We start from the raw sequence: 20466 nt of genomic DNA, 5'->3' as shown, positions 1-20466 counted from the left end.
TTATTACGATTATAGTTATTGTGTAGGTATTTTAGACTTACTTAACATTGTTCAGGTACCCATTTCCTTTATCATTCCAACCGTACCCGCATTAACATGTCTATCGAGGTGATCACCATCGATCAAAGAACTGTCACTTACCGAGTGGTTTCCATTCCCAGAGATGGCACCTACCTTTTCCATTCTCCTTGTTACATATTGCACGGCCATATCAGGCTCACTCTTGATATCCGGCGGAACATTGTGTCTTATGTATTGAATGACTGGGACAGGTTCAAAAAGTGGACTGATGATGGTACAGGAGATAATTATACTACACAGGAGCACTATAAGAGTGAAATGCTTAAGCCCTTCACCTATGCATCTGCATGTGAGTTGATGGCTGCCGCTGAATTGTTCGGTTGTTGCTGTCAAGTGTACCGAAATGGCCAAATATTTTACACCTTTCAACAACCACCAATGCCTCTTAAACATCTTAGATTCACAGGTGACGATTTCAGTAGTGGACACTTTGATGTTTATGAATGTTTAAACTCTCAAAAGCTGGATGTGAAGTTATCGATGAAACCGGTTGTATGCTTACAATGCTTGACAGATGCCGAATGTCTCTTCAACACAAGTCCTGCAAATACTGGTGTAATTGGAACAAACCATGAAACACAATACCGATTATGACAGCAGCAATCCAAGCTGTGAGATTTGAAACAAGATTACTGTTCACATGGCCAACTGTACGTTGCATGCTCAAGAGTAAGCTCAGCGCACAGCTTGGTCATATTACAACCGCAGGGCCGAACTGACAATGTGGTTTACAAGGAGATCCTTAACAAATAATTATTGATATATTTTCCCTTAGTTTAAAAACGTTTGATTTTCTTCTTAATAAATATTTTAAGGCAGTACTTCGCCGCTGCGAAGCGCGGGTATATTGCTAGTTCTAAAACATTATTGATTAGATCCTGCCAGGTTTTGGAAAAAGTTCTGCACAGATCCTCTGAGAATTTATTTTTTTCCAATTTCAAATAGTATAAAACATCAGTTACCCACTGGCTTAAAAGAGGAGAGTTAGGATTCCTCCAGTTTAGCAGAATACGTCTGGGTGCCAATAGTGTAGTGAAGGCAATCAAGTTTGTTTGCCCTTCTCCGCTTTAAACCCATCTGGAAGAACCCCAAACACAGCTGTTAGTGGATTAGGAGGGATTGTGACACCAAGGCTGTCTGAAAGGCACTTAAAAATTTTGGTCCAGAATGGTGTTAATTTGGTGCATGACCAAATCATGTGACCTAGTGAGGCTGGGACTTGATTGCAGCGTTCACAGGTTGGATCTTGCCCTGGAAATATTTTGGACTGTTTTAAGCGAGATAGATGTGCCCGATATATAATTTTGAGTTGAATAATTGTATGGTTTGTGCATATGGAGCTCAATTGAATTCTCTGCATTCCTACCTTCCACTACTTTTACTACTTTTCTGATATGTTGAGTGAGAGATGCTTTTCCCATTGTCCTCTTGGATCTTTGAAAGGGAGGGACTGTAAAACAATTTTATATATTGCAGAAATGCTGTCTGAGTCCTCGAAACTGAGCAATATTTTTCCAGCATAGAGGAAGATGGGAGATGAGGAAAATCGGGCATATTGAATTCTAAGGTGAAGAAATCACTTCACCTGTCCACTTATTAAGAAACATTTCTTATAACTGTTTAAACATGAGATTGAGGCACTGAAGCAGTTGCTCACCTTTAGCATTTGGTGTTGTCAGCATTTGCATACAATTAAGGGAGCAAACTCTGGAGAAAAGGGTAAATTAAAAATAAAATAGCAAAGGAAACTAAGGATTTCAAGTTTTGACAGATATTTCAGAATTTCATACAGTAAGAGAATAACAAAGACGGCTCACTAATCAATGAGATCAGCTACAAGTGAACACGAGTGTGAAATTGGCTGGGATTGCAAGAGGGTATTTTTCCTCTGTGTAGCATGGTTTCATACTCGGAGTCAAGAGTGCTGTTTGGGGGTTGCAAGTGGGGCAACTGCCCCAGGCCCTGCACCTAAGGGCGCCCCACTTTTGAGGTCCCGTTCGGATTTGTCAAGTTATATTCTCCAGTACAAATATATTTGAGATGCTTCTAAGAGGAACGCTTTTAAAATCCCTCTTCAAGGTCAAATTCCATACATGTACGTCATAGTCCACCTTCATCACCCGAAAAGAGTCGCCAGTATAATCCCTTCCTAAAATTATAGCCCATTAGTCGCTGGGGTGGCTTCTCCTATCTATAGAAAAAAACATTGCATCCAGATTAGCCTACGAAGATGTCATCAACGACTTTTCCAATTGGAAGGCAAGAAAAGAGGATTTTTGTCTCTGAACCTGGAAACCGGTAAGAGATTTACCTCTACGTTAATTTCACACTTCCTGTCGAAACACTGACACATTTTATTTGTAGGCCATAAACATGTCCAAATATTAACGCACAAAAACATGTATCGCTAATGATAACCGGCTGACATGACATCAACGTGAGCTTTATACTTGCAATTTGGGTACTTTTCTAGAAGAGGCCCTGCTAATTTCTGCATGATATCACATCGCATTTCGCACTGTTGTGGTATTGTCATGAATTATAAATTGCACTTTTTTAATAGACTATATGGTGATTTTGATAAAGATCACGTGTTATCTTGCAAAATGTTGCTGAATACTGTAATGAGAAAATCCGGTGTATGTTAACATCATTTATTATAACGCAAGGTAACAGGTAACAGCGTTTGACATAACTGGCTCCGTGTCAGATTGATCAGCCTTAAGGCTGCCTCTGCTCAGAGTTTGCAAACCTGCTTTAATCTGAGAAGGGCAGAGGGGAAGCTGGAGGCCATCCCAGTAGGAACAATAAGAGTTTATTTTTGCCATAAGTCTTTGATAACATTTGTTGGAAAGAAGAATTTTTGAAGATTAAGCCAGTTAAACAGGATTAAAAAATTCTAAAATACTACACTTAACTTAAAAGCATTTCTTTGCAACTTGTAATTGCAGCATAGTTTTCAAAGCCTGACAATATGTACTATGTGAAGGTCATAAAAACTAAAGTAAGGACAAAGCTGAATCATTACATTTTTTTTTCAGGGTAGGTTGTATAACCCAAATTCAAATATTAAGTAGACAGATCACACATTGGAGTCGACAGGTAAAGAGCCCTTAAGTGTGATTGCCCTCTAAACAAAGGTTTATCTTGCAGTATGGTTTGTTTGCGATTCAGCTTGTTTATTTTGAAATTAATTACTTAATAAAATATTCTTAAACATACAGACCCTTATTTTGTCCCTTGTGAAGAATTAATACGTTTTGAACCTTCTTCAGAATAAAAACCCAAAGCCTCAGGGCTCTGCCATGACTTACCTAGGGAAGTCATTCAGGATATTTTGACTACTGGAGTAACCCTGACCTGTTTCCAGAGTGTGGCCACCTCTTTTAAATCCAGAGACATCTGAAACAGAGGATATACTGGGCTATTTTTTGACGCCCACTGCATGCCCAACATACTTGGAAATGGGTCTCTCTTTGACCTGCCTTTCCCAAGGTTTCTTCTATTTTTTTCCCTACAAGGGTTTTTATTTTGGGAGTTTTTCCTTGTCTTCTTAGAGAGTCAAGGCTAGGGGGCTGTCAAAAGGCATGGCCTGTTAAAGCCCATTTCGGCACTTCTTGTGTGATTTTGGGCTATATAAAAATAAATTGTATTCTATTGTATTGTATAAGGGACCGAGTTGTTCTGTGTAAGGCTAAAGCAGCCTTCCACCTATATAGGCAGCTCTAGAGCTTTTTTAACTTTAGCATGTTGGAGAACCTGTTAGACATCATCTTCAAGTGAAGTGGCTCTTATCTCCAGTGATAAATTTCATCTTATGGCCAATAACCCCTGAATCACTAACATTTACTGAATTATTGAGTCAGCTGGCAATCAGTTCTATCCCCCTCAAATTTCACAAGTGCTTTTACAGTGAGTGCCACCAATCTTTGTCATAAGAATTCACAATCAATCCTGGTGGTCAACCTGTAGTTCATTCAGTCCAGTACTTGTAACTCAGTACAGGCCTGATTTCATGTTCCACCTCTGTTCCTTTCTGCAATGCCTTGTTCTTCATAATTAGTGCCTTTAAAATAAAACTCTTCAGAATAACTGATTTTTTAATCTACATTGCCAACAACAATGAACTTTGGTTAAATTTAATCACTTACTGTATTATGTGACAAATGTCCCAAGGGAAAAAAGATGATACTGCTGTTGAATCGATCTCAGTTGGTTTCTTTGACTGAAAAGGGTTGTAAAAATGTAAATGTTAGTCTTCTTTTCAGAGCAAGCACAGGTAGTAGCCAATTATTTTAACTTTCAAGACTTGTTTTAGCCTTAGGCAGAATGGTGGCTCTGAGGCTAGGGATCTACACCTCCAATTGGAAGTTTGCCGGTTCGAATCCTGTAAAATGCCAAAAGGGACTCTGCTCTGTTGGGCCGTTAAGCAAGGACCTTACCCTGCCATTGCTGAGCGCTTTGAGTAGTGAGAAAAAGTGCAACATAAATGCAAATTATTATTATTATTATTATTATTATTATTATTATTAAATGCTTCTCTGTAAATAGAAAAACACAGGATAAGAACCCTGTAAGGCTTGTCACTAATCCCAAAACATGTCACTTCAGTTGCATTTTAATTAATAAATGCCCAGACCTTAACCAGCCATAATGCTGCTCACTTTGACAATAAGCAAATTCAGTTCATTAACACTAATAAGGCCATAAATTAGAATTAATGAAACTCAAACATAACATAACCTTTCCGAGCTGTTTAATCCTGCTTGGGGGTCACACTTAAAGGCATCCCTCAATCATTGTCTTGTGGCGTTGTCTTTCAGCTGCACCTCAGCTATAGACCTTGTAGCAGAAATCGTTACCTTAAATATACAGGGGTGGGCAAAAGTAAGTTTACCATTGATCATATGGAAAAAAGACATGCAGGTTATCATTATTTCAACAGCTTTATTAACTTAAAAGAATGTCACAATGACACAGTGCTCTTAGGTACAATCTCGTAAATGCTCAAATTGCCGGCCTTCATTTTTTACACATTTTGGCAGTCTACTTGCTAATAACAATAAGACGACAAATAATAAAAATGAATAATACAATAATTCATAAATAAATAATAATACAAGAATAAACTCTTAAGTGTTTTGTGTCCTCACAACTGTAAACCTACTTTTGACCATCCCTGTATTTATCTATTAATATTCAACCCGAAGAACTAGGCAGGAGGAAGCTTGTCCATGGTGGTGTTTATTTCTCAACATGAAGAGGGATTTGAGGCTTCACAGTTTTCCTGACAATATTTCCATCCAATACAAACACAGTGAGGACACACAGTGTAAACTAAAAAGAAATAGCATATACAGTATTAATTAAAAAAACATAGCAGAGCTTCCTCTTTCTTAAGTACAATATACTGTAGTAGAAAATTACAAAGTTTGCATAAAAAATTGTCAGATTGTCCTCGCCATGTATTACTGTAAATTACACCATTTTGGTGAAGTCAAATACTGTTTTCCATCGTTTTTTAGCTGCTGTAAAGGTATACCTTTCTAGGTCGCTCTTAATTTGTTTATTACACACTTCATCGCAGCAACCTTTGATGGAAGTGTCACAAAGTAAAGACAGAGAGCTGCATTTATAGATAAATGAACTTACATAACAGTGCTGAATTGATGCTTACCTGATTGGTTCACTAGCTTACATTCACTCTGATTGGGTAGAAGACATGAGGTGTTTTAGTAGAGAGCAGTAACCAGCTTACATAACCCAAATTAAAAGTCTCCTTTCTGCTCTTTCTGCTACATTCTTGGTCCTTATAATACTTCTCAATACTTCTTTAGTTCCTGTGTGTGTGACGTCTATCAAGTCCATCATGACAGTCAGCCAACTCCTTGAACCATCACCTAGAACCTTGTTTTTTGTTGTTCACTTGACCTTTATCTAAGCTTTTGGTATGCTTGAACTAGCTTCTGAGATTTATTAACCTTTTTAGGCTACTTCTAAGACAAATGCTATATTTTAATGACTACGAGGTGTGGCAGAAAAGTAATGAGACTGGCAACACTGCAAGCGATCTGGCAACGCTGCGCTGTTGTCCTTGATAGAGCACGTGTATCAGTACCCTCCCATAGCGGAGTGCGAGTTTCCGTTAACTACGTAATTTTTGTGACTGCTCAAGTTTTTTGCTGGCACAAATCATTTTTGGAAGGCAGAAAACACGTTGAAGATGAACACCGTTCAGGGAGGACTTCAACTTCGAAAACCAATGAAAACATTGAACGTGTGAACACTCTTGTGAGATCAGACCATCGTTTAACATTAAGAATGTTGAGTGAACAATTAAATTTGAACAGATTTACCGTTCATCAAATTTTGACTGAACATTTGCACATGCGAAAGGTCTGTGCCAAAATGGTGCCGAAAAACTGCCCTCTCCATAACAGAATTTTTGACCTCAAAAGGCATTCCTGTGGTTCCCCGGCCCCCTTATTCACCTGACCTCAGTCCGTGTGACTTTTTCCTTTTTCCTAAACTGAAAAATGGCCTCAAAGGACATCATTTCGGGACTTTAGAAAACATCCAAAAGAGTGTAACGGACATGCTGAAGACCATACCGGTTGAAGACTTCCAGCGCTGCTACCAACAGTGGGAACAACGTCTCCATCGGTGTGTAGCTGCCCAAGGGAACTACTTTGAAGGGGATAACATTGATGTTTGAAAAAAATTAAAACTTTGGTAAATAAAAAATCAGTCTCATTACTTTTCTGCCACACCTCGTATGTGACCCCTAAGTCTCATTTTGCTTCCACAACCTGCTTATGATTTTGATAGTTTTTGGTCATAGCAGAGGTCTACATATTATTTTGTGGTTTGAGAAGAAAGCGTTCTATAAGTGGATGCTTTAGCATTCTCAATTTGGTTTCTCAGTAGGTGGGCTGTTTTACTGACATAGTGGTGCAATGTTTAGTGCTAATGCCTTGTGTATCCTGGGTTAGAATCTCATGCCTGGCGGTTATCTGTATACATTGTATAAATTCTCCAAATGTCTCTGTGGGTTTCTTCCCACATACCCAAAGATGTGTATGTTAAGTTAACTGGAAAGTCTAAACTGAGCCCCCAAGTGGATGTGTGCGAGAGTGGGCTCTGTGATGGACTGGCCCTCTCCAAGGTGATCCTGGTCTTGTGCCCAGTGTTGCTAGGAGAGGCATCAGCCCCACTGTGGCACCGAATTGGATTAAAATGCTTTAAGAATGTGAATAATCCATTAACAAGGAAGTTAATTCTTAAGATAAAAGCAATACAAAGTTTAAAGAGTGTCTTTGGGATATGGCAGTGTTAGTACTTTCAAACCAGGAACCAAACAACTGAAAAAGCCTGGACAACAGGAACACTTCTTTAGCTCACAAGGCTATACGTGTACAGTATAAAATTCATTGGTTCAGTTCCCTGTGGTTGCACATTCAAGCACTGGACAAGGCAGGCTGACACACACAAGGGTATCAACAAAAAGGCATCGGAGGAACACTGAGGGTACACGTAGAGCAAGAGTTATCAAATACTTTTTAATACTGTATATTCTACTACCTCTCTTTGACAGATAACGTATACCAATAGTATTATATAACACCTTCACCTGGAGAAACCACAGGCAGAATAGCAGTGAAGGCAAACTCAATGCCTTATGTTACATAAGATATTTTATTCAATATAACACAAGTATAACTAACACCAACTAATGAACCATACTTTTCTGGTGGTCTTTCACTCCTGGTAACATAATTTTATAATTAAAGAATCTCTGGAGGCACACAGCAGCTTCTGTCATTCTCAAATGTAAAGGAGAAAGAGCCTCCCTTTAGATTATGGTTTGATTTTATATTCCCAATCTATTAGGCATGGCCATGCTGTGAGTGCGGTGTCATGCCTCGGTTATCCTTTAAAAATATTTTACTAAATAACGAATATACAAATGCATAAGTCAATGATTGGATCGCACCTTTTGTCTTCCAAAAAATCAATTAATTCTTAACCTAATCAAATAAAAATGGTAAACTTTAATCAAGTCAGGCAATTCTAATAATGTACGCTCTGCATGTCCGTCTATACTACAAACTGCACCGCCGTCATCAGAACGGCAACATTCTGTTACAAATAATAAAAACGTTGCCAGTTCCAAAATTTTCATCAGAAATGATGCTGAAAGTATCACCTAGAAAGCCCCCTAGATTGCTGGCTATCGGTGCATAGTGGATTTTTTTGTTACAGTAAATGAAATAATAATAATAATAATCCCTTTTAACAACATGATAACTTCTACTGCCATTGTGCCCCCTGCGTGCCTCGCCCACTGTTAAACTCGATCATTGTTCTTAGCCTAGCAGATGTACTGTATATATTGTATTTTTTAATTTACGTTATAATTGGTTGTATTGACATGCGAGTATCATTGTTGTATTCTCTTAATGAAAATGAAAGAAATGATACATAGATGCATACTACATGACGTACAGGTGTGAGGAAAAATGAGCGTGGCATGAAAACGTTGCACAATTTAGCTAATCTTTTCATATACAGACAGTAGATTAAATTTGTTCTGCAAAACAAAATGTTTACAGTTTAACTATTAGTATCATATTATCAGTAAAAATGTAGGTATAAACTTAAACCACAAATACTGTAACTTTAAAAACCTGCCTACTGTATTTTTTAATTCAGCCGACGACATTTAACGTGAAGAATATTCCTCCGCCGCGGCAGGGGGCAGAGTACCGACTCACACGGTAGAGTTCAGCTTTGCTTTTCCTCAGCATAGGAAAAAAGTTCAAAGGTCACCCAGACTTGTTTTTTTTTTCCTTCAAGAAACGTGATTCCACAAATACCTCGGTAAATAATAATATTAATTTGAAAAAATTGGGAAATCAAAGCAGTATTTTCATTCTCCGTTAAGAAACAAAGAGGCCGCGGCTGCTGCTGTTGTGTTCTGGTGAGTGTTTACCGTGAACTTCGATGAATGACGTAGGGAAACAGAATTCTGGAAGCGTTTGACAACCGGCCTAGTGTGTTGATTACGTGTTGGGTTTGTGTGCTCTTGGTAGGTTTACCGTGAATTATATATAGTACGGTAGTTTCTGTCTCGATGGGTTATATATAAAGTTTCTGTCACGATAGAGACACATAACATAACGTATAAAAAAGATTACTTGTCGACTATCAAATAAACTTCCAAGTACTTTCTGTTTTCCGTAGAGTGCCGACACACGTGTTGAAGTCCTCACGGTTTTCTTGTGCTGTGCATTTATATTTAATGTCTTCAGTCTGATAATCTGTGATCAGTGGGCGCAAAATGAGAGAAAAGCACAGTAAGGGAACCGACTGAGGGCGAATAAAACAAATGCAGCAGTCGGCCGTCAGTTGTGTTCGATGTTCGCCTCCAGTGTGCTCCGCGGCACGTTTGGTTTGGCCCAAGTGTATAGTAACATTTATTCTGAACGTTTACTTTTAAACAGAGTGGTAGCTGCTAAACCTAAAGTTGTGTGTCATGGGCAGTAGGACCGCGTTTTCTTTAAAAAGGAGTCGACTCACTTTTCTTTTTCCCGTGCTAATAGACTTTAAATCGTCATTACTGGAATGTTTTCCTCATTTTTCAGTCATTTTTAAAGGAGTTCGTGCTTTATTCCTGTAGGAGGCCACAACAGGTCGTCTCAGATTGTGTGTTGGTGTTTGACGGAGTGCTGAAATCTTTCAATTCGGCTCCTTCTAACCGATCACCATTTATGTGTTTTAAGAACATTCATTTCTTCTCAAGCAGACGTTTTGCTACGGTTGGGTCTGCGTATTTGTTGTGAGGGTCCATGTAATGACTGATCGGCTTCCGCTTTGAGCTAAGTGATGCTAGAGTAGACACCAGCAGGGATACATTAATCAGAATCCATCCATGTTTATTCTGAAAAACGAAATCTCTAAAGTGTTGTTTAGTAACTTACTCGCATAAAAAAGGCTGTGTGGAAGTAAATAGGAAAAACAAGAAAACACATCTTCTGTACAAGTGAATTTTGCTTAAGCTGAGGCTATAGTTGTACTAAAATATTTTGAGTGAATCCCTTGGAAAAAATAAATAAATCCATATTTCATCCTATGCTCGGTGCTTGCTGAGACAGGCTCCAACTACCTCGCCAGCCTGCCCTGGATAAGTGGGCTTGGAAAATGGATAGAAGGAATGTGATACGAACAGGCGGTTTCATATTAAAAGTGCTTATCCTAAAATATACAGGGGTGGGCAAAAGTAGGTTAACCATTGTTCTTATGGGAAAACACATGATACCTTTATTAACTCAAAGAAATGTCACAATGGCCCAGTGTACTTAGGTTCAATCTCATAAGTACTCAAATTGCTGAGCTTACATACTCACAACTGTAAACCTACTTTTGCCCACCCCTGTATAATATGCCATCACTTTCATTTGCAATCCACAAAAAATAATTAGAAGACCAAAAAGTAATCCTTAAAATAATATATATAATAAGTGAATTTTCCCTTGGGGATTAATAAAGTATCTATCTATCTATCTACAACAACATTTATTTATATAGCACATTTTCATACAAAAAATGTAGCTCAAAGTGCTTTACAAAATGAAGAATAGAAAAATACACAGTAAGAAAATAAAATAAGTCAACTTTGATTAACATAGAATAACTAAGGTCCGATGGCCAGGGTGGACAGAAAAAAAAAAAATCTAACAGCTTCAAATACTGATAAGGGTCCAAAGGAGTAACTCCATATGAAAAGCACTAAGAGTAGTTGAAAAGAAGCATTTCATCCGCACTGAAAATCTGTTTGTATCCTACTTTTTCTTCTTCTTCTTTCGACTGCTCCTGTTAGGGGTTGCGACAGCGGATCATCTTGTTTCATATCTTCCTGTCCTCTACATCACACCCATCACCTGCATGTCTTCTCTCACCACATCCATAAACCTTCTCTTAGGACTCTTAGCATCCTTCTCCCTATATATCCAGCATCTCTCTATCTATCTCTCTTATCTCTTATCTCTCTTATCTCTCTCTCTCTCCTCAGCACATGTCCAAACCAACGCAATCTCACCTCTTTGACTTTGTCTCCTAACTGTCCAACTTGAGCTGACCCTCTAATGTACTCATTTCTAATCCTATTCATCCTTGTCACATCCAATGAAAAATTTGGCATCTTTAACTTTGCCACTTCCAGCTCTGTCTCCTGCTTTCTGGTCAGTGCTACCGTCTCCAACCCATATAACAAAGCTGGTCTCACTACTATCTTGTAGACATTCCCTTTCACTGATGCTGATACCCGTCTGTCACAAATCGCTCCTGACACTCTTCTCCATTTATTCCACCCTGCCTGCACTGTCTTCTTCACCTCTCTTCCTCAATCCCCATTAGTCTATACTGTTGATTCCAGGTATTTAACAAACACTTGGACTTGAACCCAGAATATGTAGGCTTAAAAAGAACAACATCCAAATAATTAATGCTCACCACCTTCCAAACCTCACCTTATTATACATCCCTTCCCCACCCTTCACCTGCTATATACTGCCTTTGATTCCTGAATGTCTAGTCATTTTCTTCTGATGATGACACCTGGCAGGTTGTTGAAAGCTTAGGAATAAGAAGCTATTTTAAGATATGTGATTCATTTTGTCCCTTTGTGGATCTCTATCTACAATATATATATATTGTGACAGGCGGCCACAGCCATTAACTGGCCAATTGTATGGAAGGACCTGGGGAAGAGAGCATCAGCAAGGTAATACCTTCCCTGAGACTAGGGGGCAGCTCTCCTGGGCGGCTGTGGCACCATGGATTCCTGTAGGGTGTGCTGGGAGTTGGAGTTTGGCACATTCCTGTTGGGTTCCAAGGGGGGCCACCAGGAGGAGCTTCAGAGCCCTTCACTGGGTTGTCGCCACACCTGGGAGTGATTCCAGGTCCGATTAATGAGGCACCAGGGACACTCCCAGGTCCATCATAAAAGGAGCTGTTTCACTCCATTTGGGGAGCCAGAGTCGGGAGGAGGTGGACAAGGCTTGCTGGGAGAGGAGTGGAGGTGGTGAAAAGAGAAAGAAAGAGAAGAGAAGGACTGGGCATTGGTGTGCTTTGTGTACTGTGCTGTGAGGAGCTGAGAAAAGCACTCCTCAGCTGTAAATAAATGTGTGCGCTGGACTGAAATTTGTGTCTGCCCGTCTATGTTGGATTATGGTGGCTGTACACGCCACGCCCCTGTGATCCACTCTGTCTGTCTGTCTATACATACAGACAGTATCTCACATTTTTGTAAATATTTTATTATATCTTTTCATGGGACAACACTGAAGATATGACACTTTGATACAATGTAAAGTAGTCCATTGTACAGCTTGTATAACAGCGTAAATTTGCTGTCCCCTCAAAATAACAACACACAGCCATTAATGTCTAAACTGCTGGCAACAAAAGTGAGTACACCCCTAAGTGAAAAATATCCAATTTTGTGCCCAATTACCCATTTTCCCTCCCTGGTTTCATGTGACACGTTAGTGTTACAAGGTCTCAGGTGTGTTAAATTTGGTGTTATCGCTCTCATACTCTCTCATACTGGTCACTGGAAGTTCAAATGGCACCCCATGGCAAAGAACTCTCTGCGGATCTGAAAAAAAGAATTGTTTCTCTACATAAAGATGGCCTAGGCTATAAGAAGATTGGCAACACCCTGAAACTGAGCTGCAGCACGGTGGCCAAGACCATACAGCGGTTTAACAGGATGGGTTCCACTCAGAACAGGCCTCGCCATGGTCGACCAAAGAAGTTGAGTGAACGTACTCTGCGTCATATCCAGAGGTATGCCTTTTGAAAATAGACGTGTGAGTGCAGCCAGCATTGCTGCAGAGGTTGAAGGGGTAGGGGGTCAGCCTGTCGGTGCTCAGACCATACGCCGCCCACTGCCTCAAATTGGTCTGCATGGCTGTCGTCCTCAAAGGAAACCTCTTCTAAAGATGATGCACAAGAAAGCTGGCAAACAGTTTGCTGAAGGCAAGCAGACTAAGGACATGGATGTCCTGTGGTCTGATGAGACCAAGATAAGCTTATTTGGTTCAGATTGTATCAAGTGTGTGTGGCGGCAACCAAGTGAGGAGTACAAAGACAAGTGTGTCTTGCCTACAGTCAAGCATGGTGGTGGGAGTGTCATGGTTTGGGGCTGCATGAGTGCTGCCGGCACTGAGGAGCTACAGTTCATTGAGGGAACCGTGAATGCCAACATGTACTGTGACATACAAAAGCAGAGCATGATCCCCTCCCTTCGGAAACTGGGCTGCAGGGCAGTATTCCAACATGATAACGACCCCAAACACACCTCCAAGACGACCACTGCCTTGGTAAAGAAACTGAGGGTGAAGGTGCTGGACTGGCCAAGCATGTCTCCAGACATAAACCGTATTTTGCATGTGTGGGGCATCCTGAAATGGAAGGTGGAGGAGCACGTCTCTTAACATCCATCGGTTCCGTGATGTCCTCATGGAGGAGTGGAAGAGGATTCCAGTGGCAACCTGTGAAGCTCTAGTGAACTCCATGCCCAAGAGAGTTAAGGCAGTGCTGGAAAATAATGGTGGCCACATAAAATATTGACACTTTTGGCACAATTTGGACATTTTTCACTTAGTGGTGTACTCACTTTTGTTTCCAGCAGTTTAGACATGAATGGCTGTGTGTTGAGTTATTTTGAGGGGACAGCAAATTTACGCTGTTATACAAGCTGTACACTGACTACTTTCCATTGTATCAAAGTGTCATATATTCATTGTTGTCCCATGAAAAAATATAATAAAATATTTACAAAAATGTGATGGGTATACTCACTTATGTGTGATACTGTATGTACAGTATGTGTATATATTGATTAATCGATCAGCCACTCTACAAAATCAGAATAGTGTGTTTACTAGGGAGTACTTCATCCCCTGAAAAAAAAGAAAACATTAACCAAACTTGCCATTTAATAAAACCCAACCAGCTAATGTGATGTAAAGTAGTGTTAATGCATGTGGAAAGTTGAGCTGGAGCAGCGAATGTCATATTTGCTATTACAGCATGACATGATTATGTAGTTTAGTTGAGCTGTCATTGTTTGAATGAGTTAACAGACTTTAGAAGAGGCGTCACCACATAGGAGAGCTACAGGAAAAAGTGCATCTGGTGGAAAATTCTGTGGTGTTCCTGCAGGATTGCCACAATACCAAAATTTGAAACTTCAATATGTTACTAAGAGCAGTGGCATAGCATGGGTGTCAGCCGCCCGGGGCGGAGGAAAATTTTGCCGCCCCCTTATTTAGGTATTTCAATTTAAAAGACTAAAATATACAGTAATTCTTTGCCGCCTCCTAAAAGTGCCACCCGGGGCGGGCCACCCCTGCCACCCACATTACGCTACGCCACTAAGAAGTATTAATATTCAATACCATTTATTTAAATGAACTGAAATTATGTATGCATAAAATTTTTACATTGATAAAAACAAATTCTTCAAGTATTGCAATGTTTTATGAAAGATAAGAGTAAAGTTTAGTATGTAAAGAAGTTTAAATCTGTAGTTTAAATGAAATGTTATAAATGTCGTTAAAAGAATGAATATTGCAATCCTTTTTTAAACAGAATACAAAAAAATATTAAAAACATTAAATAAATGTAGATAGTGCGCAATCCAGGTATTTATGTTTTAGCTATAATTATTAAAGTATAGTCATGCAGCATCTGCCTCCTAAAATGCTGCATCTTCATCTTGAGAAGCAGTAGAAAGTATATTCTCGTCTTCACTTTTAAGAGACAAGATTTTAACCACGAGTGTTAAAGTGGGTGTTTTCTAAGAACTCTGGCATTCACTTGTCAATATCTTCAATTAGTTAATAATCAGAATTGTCAGTTGTTGCTGTCTAATAGCTCTCATCTTCTTAACAGGTATGTCGACTTATACGTGCATTAGTTGTCGAGTGGCATTTTCAGATGCCGAAATTCAGCGTGCCCACTACAAAACAGACTGGCACAGGTATAATTTGAAACGAAAAGTCGCAGATATGCCTCCTGTTACTTCTGAGAACTTCAAAGAGAGAGTATTGGCACAGAAAGCTGCAGTTGAAAAGGAGAGTCAAGGTACAGAGGAGCACTGTTTTACGTGTGGCAAGAAGTTCTCCACAACCAATGCTTTTGAAAACCACTTAAAATCCCGAAAGCATCAGGATGCTGAGAAAAAAGCATCCATGGTTGCACAGAAGGAAGTGGAAAGACTTAATGAAAAGAATCTAGAGAAGGGATTAGATGAGAATGTACTTGACCATGATGCCATGAATGTAGCCATCCAGGAAGCTATCAAGGCCCAGCAAGCTGGCTCGCCCAAAAAGAAAGGACCTGTGGAATTGTCCAGGAAGAGTCAGTCTTCACAAGACAAAAAGCGCCCTGACAAGCCCCCAAGACTTTTGTGGTTTGAGGAACAATCAAAGAAACTAAATGAAGAGGAAAAAGACCTAGAAGATGGTGAGGAGGGTAAGTTTGCTTTCTGTTTAAACACGTTTCAGCCTTCTGTATATAGAAAGGTCTGTAGCTGCAGATTATTTTTTCATGAAACTTTGTAGCCATTTATTGTGTTGGTGGACAAAGAAACATTCCTCATCTTCATGGTGAATACATTGTGCTAGTTCTCCTGTTGTCCATTTGGAATTTGAGGATACCTGCTGAAAATGAACAGTGTTTTTATAGTACTCCCTTTACATGGCTGCATGCAAGAATTAATTGTACTTTTGTGTTTTTCTTCAAAGGTTTTTTCCTATTTTAAAAAAAAAAAAAAAAAAAATCTTACTTTTGCTTTTCAGACTCAGATGAGTGGGAAGATATGGATGAAGATGCAGATGAGGAGCTTGAAGAGGAACAGAAGTTGTGTAATCCACAACCAGAAACCCCACCCGGTGCAATACCAATCACTGATTGCCTCTTTTGTACTCACCATTCTCGTTCCTTCATGAAAAACTTAGCCCACATGACTAAGGATCACAGTTTCTTTATTCCTGATGTGGAGTATTTAGTCGACCTTCAAGGCCTCTTAAAATATCTTGGTGAGTATGAGATTATGTTTGCTGTGTCTGATTATTTAACCCTAGAATTACCAAAGCCTACAAAAAAACTCGTAATTCCGGCCCACCTTAAATCCCTTCGCACCTCTCTGTCCGCATCTTTTGTGTTGTAAACGTGTCAATCAACACAAACAGCAAACAGCCTGCTATACCATCACCCCCACCGCTGTAGAAAGGACAAGAAGCTCTCCCAGCTCAAGCCTTGATTATCTTGGAGTGAACTGCTGGAGTTTTAGAGGGGAAATAATAGATCGTTAATCGTAACACATGCACTAGTATATTTGTAGCACTGCGACACTGTGGTACTTGTAGACTCTGAGTCTGATTTCTCGCTCTTTAAATCACTCTTTTATGTAGCTCACTATGCTTATAAAGATCATTCACTGTAGCCGCACATGTTTGAATTCTGTTGTGACATTGGCAGGTATGATTCTTATAAAGGGCTTCCTTAAGCCGATACTTTGCGTGATGGAATGTGAACTCATGATGTGCGTGACTGATCCGCAGGCTAATGAAACTTGTCAGTAAAGCTACAATATTATTCTATTTACAGTCCGTTTTCTTCAGTCTGTTATCCTGGGCAGGGTAGTGGGGCATCTGGAGCCTATCTTTATGGTATTATGTTTTATATAACCTATATAGTGAGCCGGTCAAGGAAAGTGGTGGTACTTTAGTCTTGCGGACAGTGCTTGACGTGGGCTGGTATCTGCGCCACTCAAGAGATTCAAGAGGATCCCCAACCCTCTGATATCTTATACTAATATACATGTGCTCTGATCTCCGGGAAGGAGTCTCCACCCAGTCATGTAAAAATAATGACAAATTGGGAAGAGGAGCAAGATGCTGACTAAACAGTGTGCTTCAAGTTAATGTGGTTCCACTTCAATAACTGCTTGCAGTCAACAGGAATATAATTGTAGTGTTTACACAAGATAATAAATTTACAATGGATATCAAAGCAGAGCTGTACATTGTTTTAAGCCAATGCCATTGTGCTCTTGAATGCACATCCTACATTGATAGCTTGCAGTGCCACTCAATATTCAGTGTTATTTGCTTTTTTTAATGTATGTCATTTTCACACTCAATAAGAAAAGGCAAAGTATGCGTTATAGCCAAACCATGGTGAAACACAACAAAGTACAGTTTTTTTTTTACTAAAACACATGCAGAGTTTCTTTTCTCGTTCAGGAAATTGTAGAAAGAGAGCAACTGAGGGTTCTGTGTTTGAGTGAGTAAAAATAACGAGTAACTTCTAGTTTCCTTTTGTTAGACATTTATTAAGATCCATTTTATGATTAAGCAGATCTAATGTTAAAGTTTCATGCCAATAAGGCATCATGATTTATGGCCATTTTAAATTAACTTGGAATAGACCACCTTTGAATCGTCTTAATAAGACTAACAGAGTTGTAGCAATCCAGAAGACAACAAAATTAACTCCTGTGTCCCGAGTTAAAATGCCCATGCACCATTAAGGAGTAGACACTTTCTGTTGTTAATGGGTAGAGTAGATAATAATAATTTTTTTTTTCCTTTTTATTAATTTTATTGCAATCCATACAAAGCAATCAAGTTTTTACAAAAAGAAAAATTGAGTTAAGAACAGATCGATCCCCACCCCTGAAAGAGAGAGCAAACCAAATGGCGTGAAATTTAAGACCTGTAAACATACCTAAATTAATAAATTCTCTGTGGTTAATGAGCTTATTTTAAAATATTACTGATTAGATCCTGCCATGTTTTGAAAAAAGTCTGTACGGATCCTCTTGAGTATTTAATTTTTTCCAACTTCAAATAATATAACACATCGGTTTCCCACTGACTTAAAAGAGGAGAGTTTGGGTTCTTCCAGTTTATCAGAATAAGTCTGCGTGCCAACAGTGTAGTGAATGCAATCACAATTTGTTTGTCCTTCTCCACTTTAAGCCCCTCTGGAAGAACCCCAAACACAGCTGTTGATGGGTTAGGAGGGATTGTGAGTAGATAATTATTAATAATCCATGAGCATCTCTTTATCTTTCCAACCCACCCCCAACAGAGGTAATGGTTTTATACATTGGTGATGCTTTGAAATCCCGATGTGAACCTTTAAGAAATTGCAAAGCTCTATCTAGTGTGCAGTGAAGTCCCATTCTGGTATAGGGCACTTGCTTAGCTCAAGATCAGATAGCCCTGGAGGTCGCAGGCGGTGGAACATAACCATACAGGACACATTTCTAAAAGACCTCAGCCATTCCATTCAGTCGCATTTCTCACTCCGCCAAGGACAATGCAGACTTACACCAGTAATTTCAGAGTCTGCTTCTGTGCACATATTATGAGGTTACCAAACAGTCCGTCATAATAACAAATGCTGCATATGCTTATTATATATAAAACAGGTGTATATCTTATGTTGTATAAAATTTGTTTTAATGTGTGCATGTTTTGTTGGTATTATGTCACTGACACTCTGACGAGACCTGCAACTTGGAACTTCGTTGTACTCAGCATACATGACATTAGTGTTAAAAGAAAAGCTTTACCCTTAACACCTGAAACAATTGCAGCAGTCACATGCTGCACGAAACCACAGCCCTTGGGGCAAAAAAGTTGCTCTAGAGAGAAGATTGCAGTGAAAAGCACTGCCAGACTCCTTTTAAAATGGCAGAATCTCACAAACGTGTTTGTTTTCTCCAAAAATTACACAAATGTGCTATTTTATAGAATTTTTGCAATCATAATATTTGAACATTCCTGGCATAAAAAAACTTTGGTAAGTTTTACATTTGCTTTACATTTGACCTGACCTCTTTGGTCACCATTTTAAAATGCAAGCACAGGCACATATGTTTTTTAATTTTATAAAAATGCTTTACTTTAGAGCACAATTTCCCTTGCTGAACTAATAACTACAGCTCACTGTTGCAGATGACCGTGGGGTTTGTCGTGCATTTAAGGAAGAAGCCATCTTGAGGACCAGTGAGGCATTACTTTCTTGAACTACCGACTCTGATGTACTTATCGTCTTGTGCATCTGGGCCTTCCCCTTCTTTTTCCATCCTGGTTAGATCCTGTTTGCTCTCTTTCTCTTTTCTCCAGACAGTCTTTGTTTGAAATCTTCAGTTTCTTGACAGTCTGTTTTAGCAGGCCTTAAGTCTTCCAGAAAGCAAAAGACGGATATGTTTCTTGAGAAAGCAGTTTAGTTTTTCTTGGTTTTTGAACCCAGAACTGAACTTTAGGTGTGCCAGTACCTTGCAATCCAATTGAGAAACGTAAGAATTTTCAGCAGTGCAAATACAATTACAAAGGTTTCTGTAAAACCAACTCATATTTCTACATGACTAATTGAGAACAAACTAAAGGCATTGACCATTAGGACCCTGAAGGAATGGCTTCTGAAAATGGGGCTTTGCAGCCATATGTAAGTACTAAATTCCAAATCGGTCATTTCAAGCAGTAATGGCCATTACCAACTCTAGTAATGTCTTGGCTGTGTTCTGAAGTCAATTTAGTGGTATCTTCATAAAAAATGTGTCAATTTCTGTGAAAAACATGAACATTTCTGGGTGTGTCCCAAACTTTTGACTGGTACTGTAATGTTAAATGGCAGATCTGCATTGTTTTTCGTGACTTTGTTAGTGCTTGAAAGTACACTGAGTTGTCCTGGAATTTTATCTAAGCGTGGATTAAGAAAATAATGTACAGTTTTAGTTGTAACATCTATTCCTTTTGAAATACAGTAATCCCTCCTTGATCGCGGGGGTTGTGTTCCAGAACCCCTGGCGATAGGTGAAAATCCGCGAAGTAGAAACCATATGTTTGTATGGCAATTTTTATATATTTTAAGCCCTTAGAAACTCTCCCACACTGTTTATAAATATTCTCCGCACAGTTATACAGTAAACCCTTGTTTATCGCGGCTAATCTGCTCCAGACAGATAAATTAATTTCCACAAAGTAGGATTCTTTATTTATAAATCTAATATTTTCGCAGTTAGAGCATTGAAAACCTGTTTACAACCTTCTAAATACATTTTTTAACATTATTAGAGCCCTCTAGACATGAAATAACACCCTTTAGTCCAGTGCTTCTCAATTATTTTCTGTCATGCCCCCCCCAGGAAGAAGAAAACATCTCACGCCCCCCGCGCGACTATAAATAGTATCATTTGTCTATAAAATTGTCATAAGTACACCTCTGCATAACACTGTATCCTTATTAACGTATAAGAGAATAAAAAAAGAAAGAAATATGGACCAATTTACAACAAAG

General features: G+C 39.1%; 1 protein-coding gene across 3 annotated transcripts in view; it reads left to right on the top strand.

Moving 5' to 3' along the window:
* The first annotated feature begins 8866 nt into the window (after positions 1-8866).
* Positions 8867-20466, top strand: part of znf622 (zinc finger protein 622) — a 32653-nt gene continuing 21053 nt past the window's right edge. The window contains exons 1-3 of one of the 3 annotated variants that reach the window (XM_039754889.1): positions 8867-8961; positions 15043-15624; positions 15951-16190. In XM_039754889.1, coding sequence (XP_039610823.1) covers positions 15045-15624; positions 15951-16190 — 820 coding nt within the window. In that variant the 5' untranslated portion in view covers positions 8867-8961; positions 15043-15044. Of the gene's footprint in view, positions 9062-9092; positions 9170-15042; positions 15625-15950; positions 16191-20466 lie in introns of those variants that run through there. The other 2 variants (XM_039754887.1, XM_039754888.1) reach the window with 2 other exon arrangements.

This window comes from Polypterus senegalus, chromosome 5 (assembly GCF_016835505.1).
Source record: "Polypterus senegalus isolate Bchr_013 chromosome 5, ASM1683550v1, whole genome shotgun sequence".
NCBI lineage: Eukaryota > Metazoa > Chordata > Cladistia > Polypteriformes > Polypteridae > Polypterus > Polypterus senegalus.
This window is presented reverse-complemented; position numbering and strand designations above follow the sequence as displayed.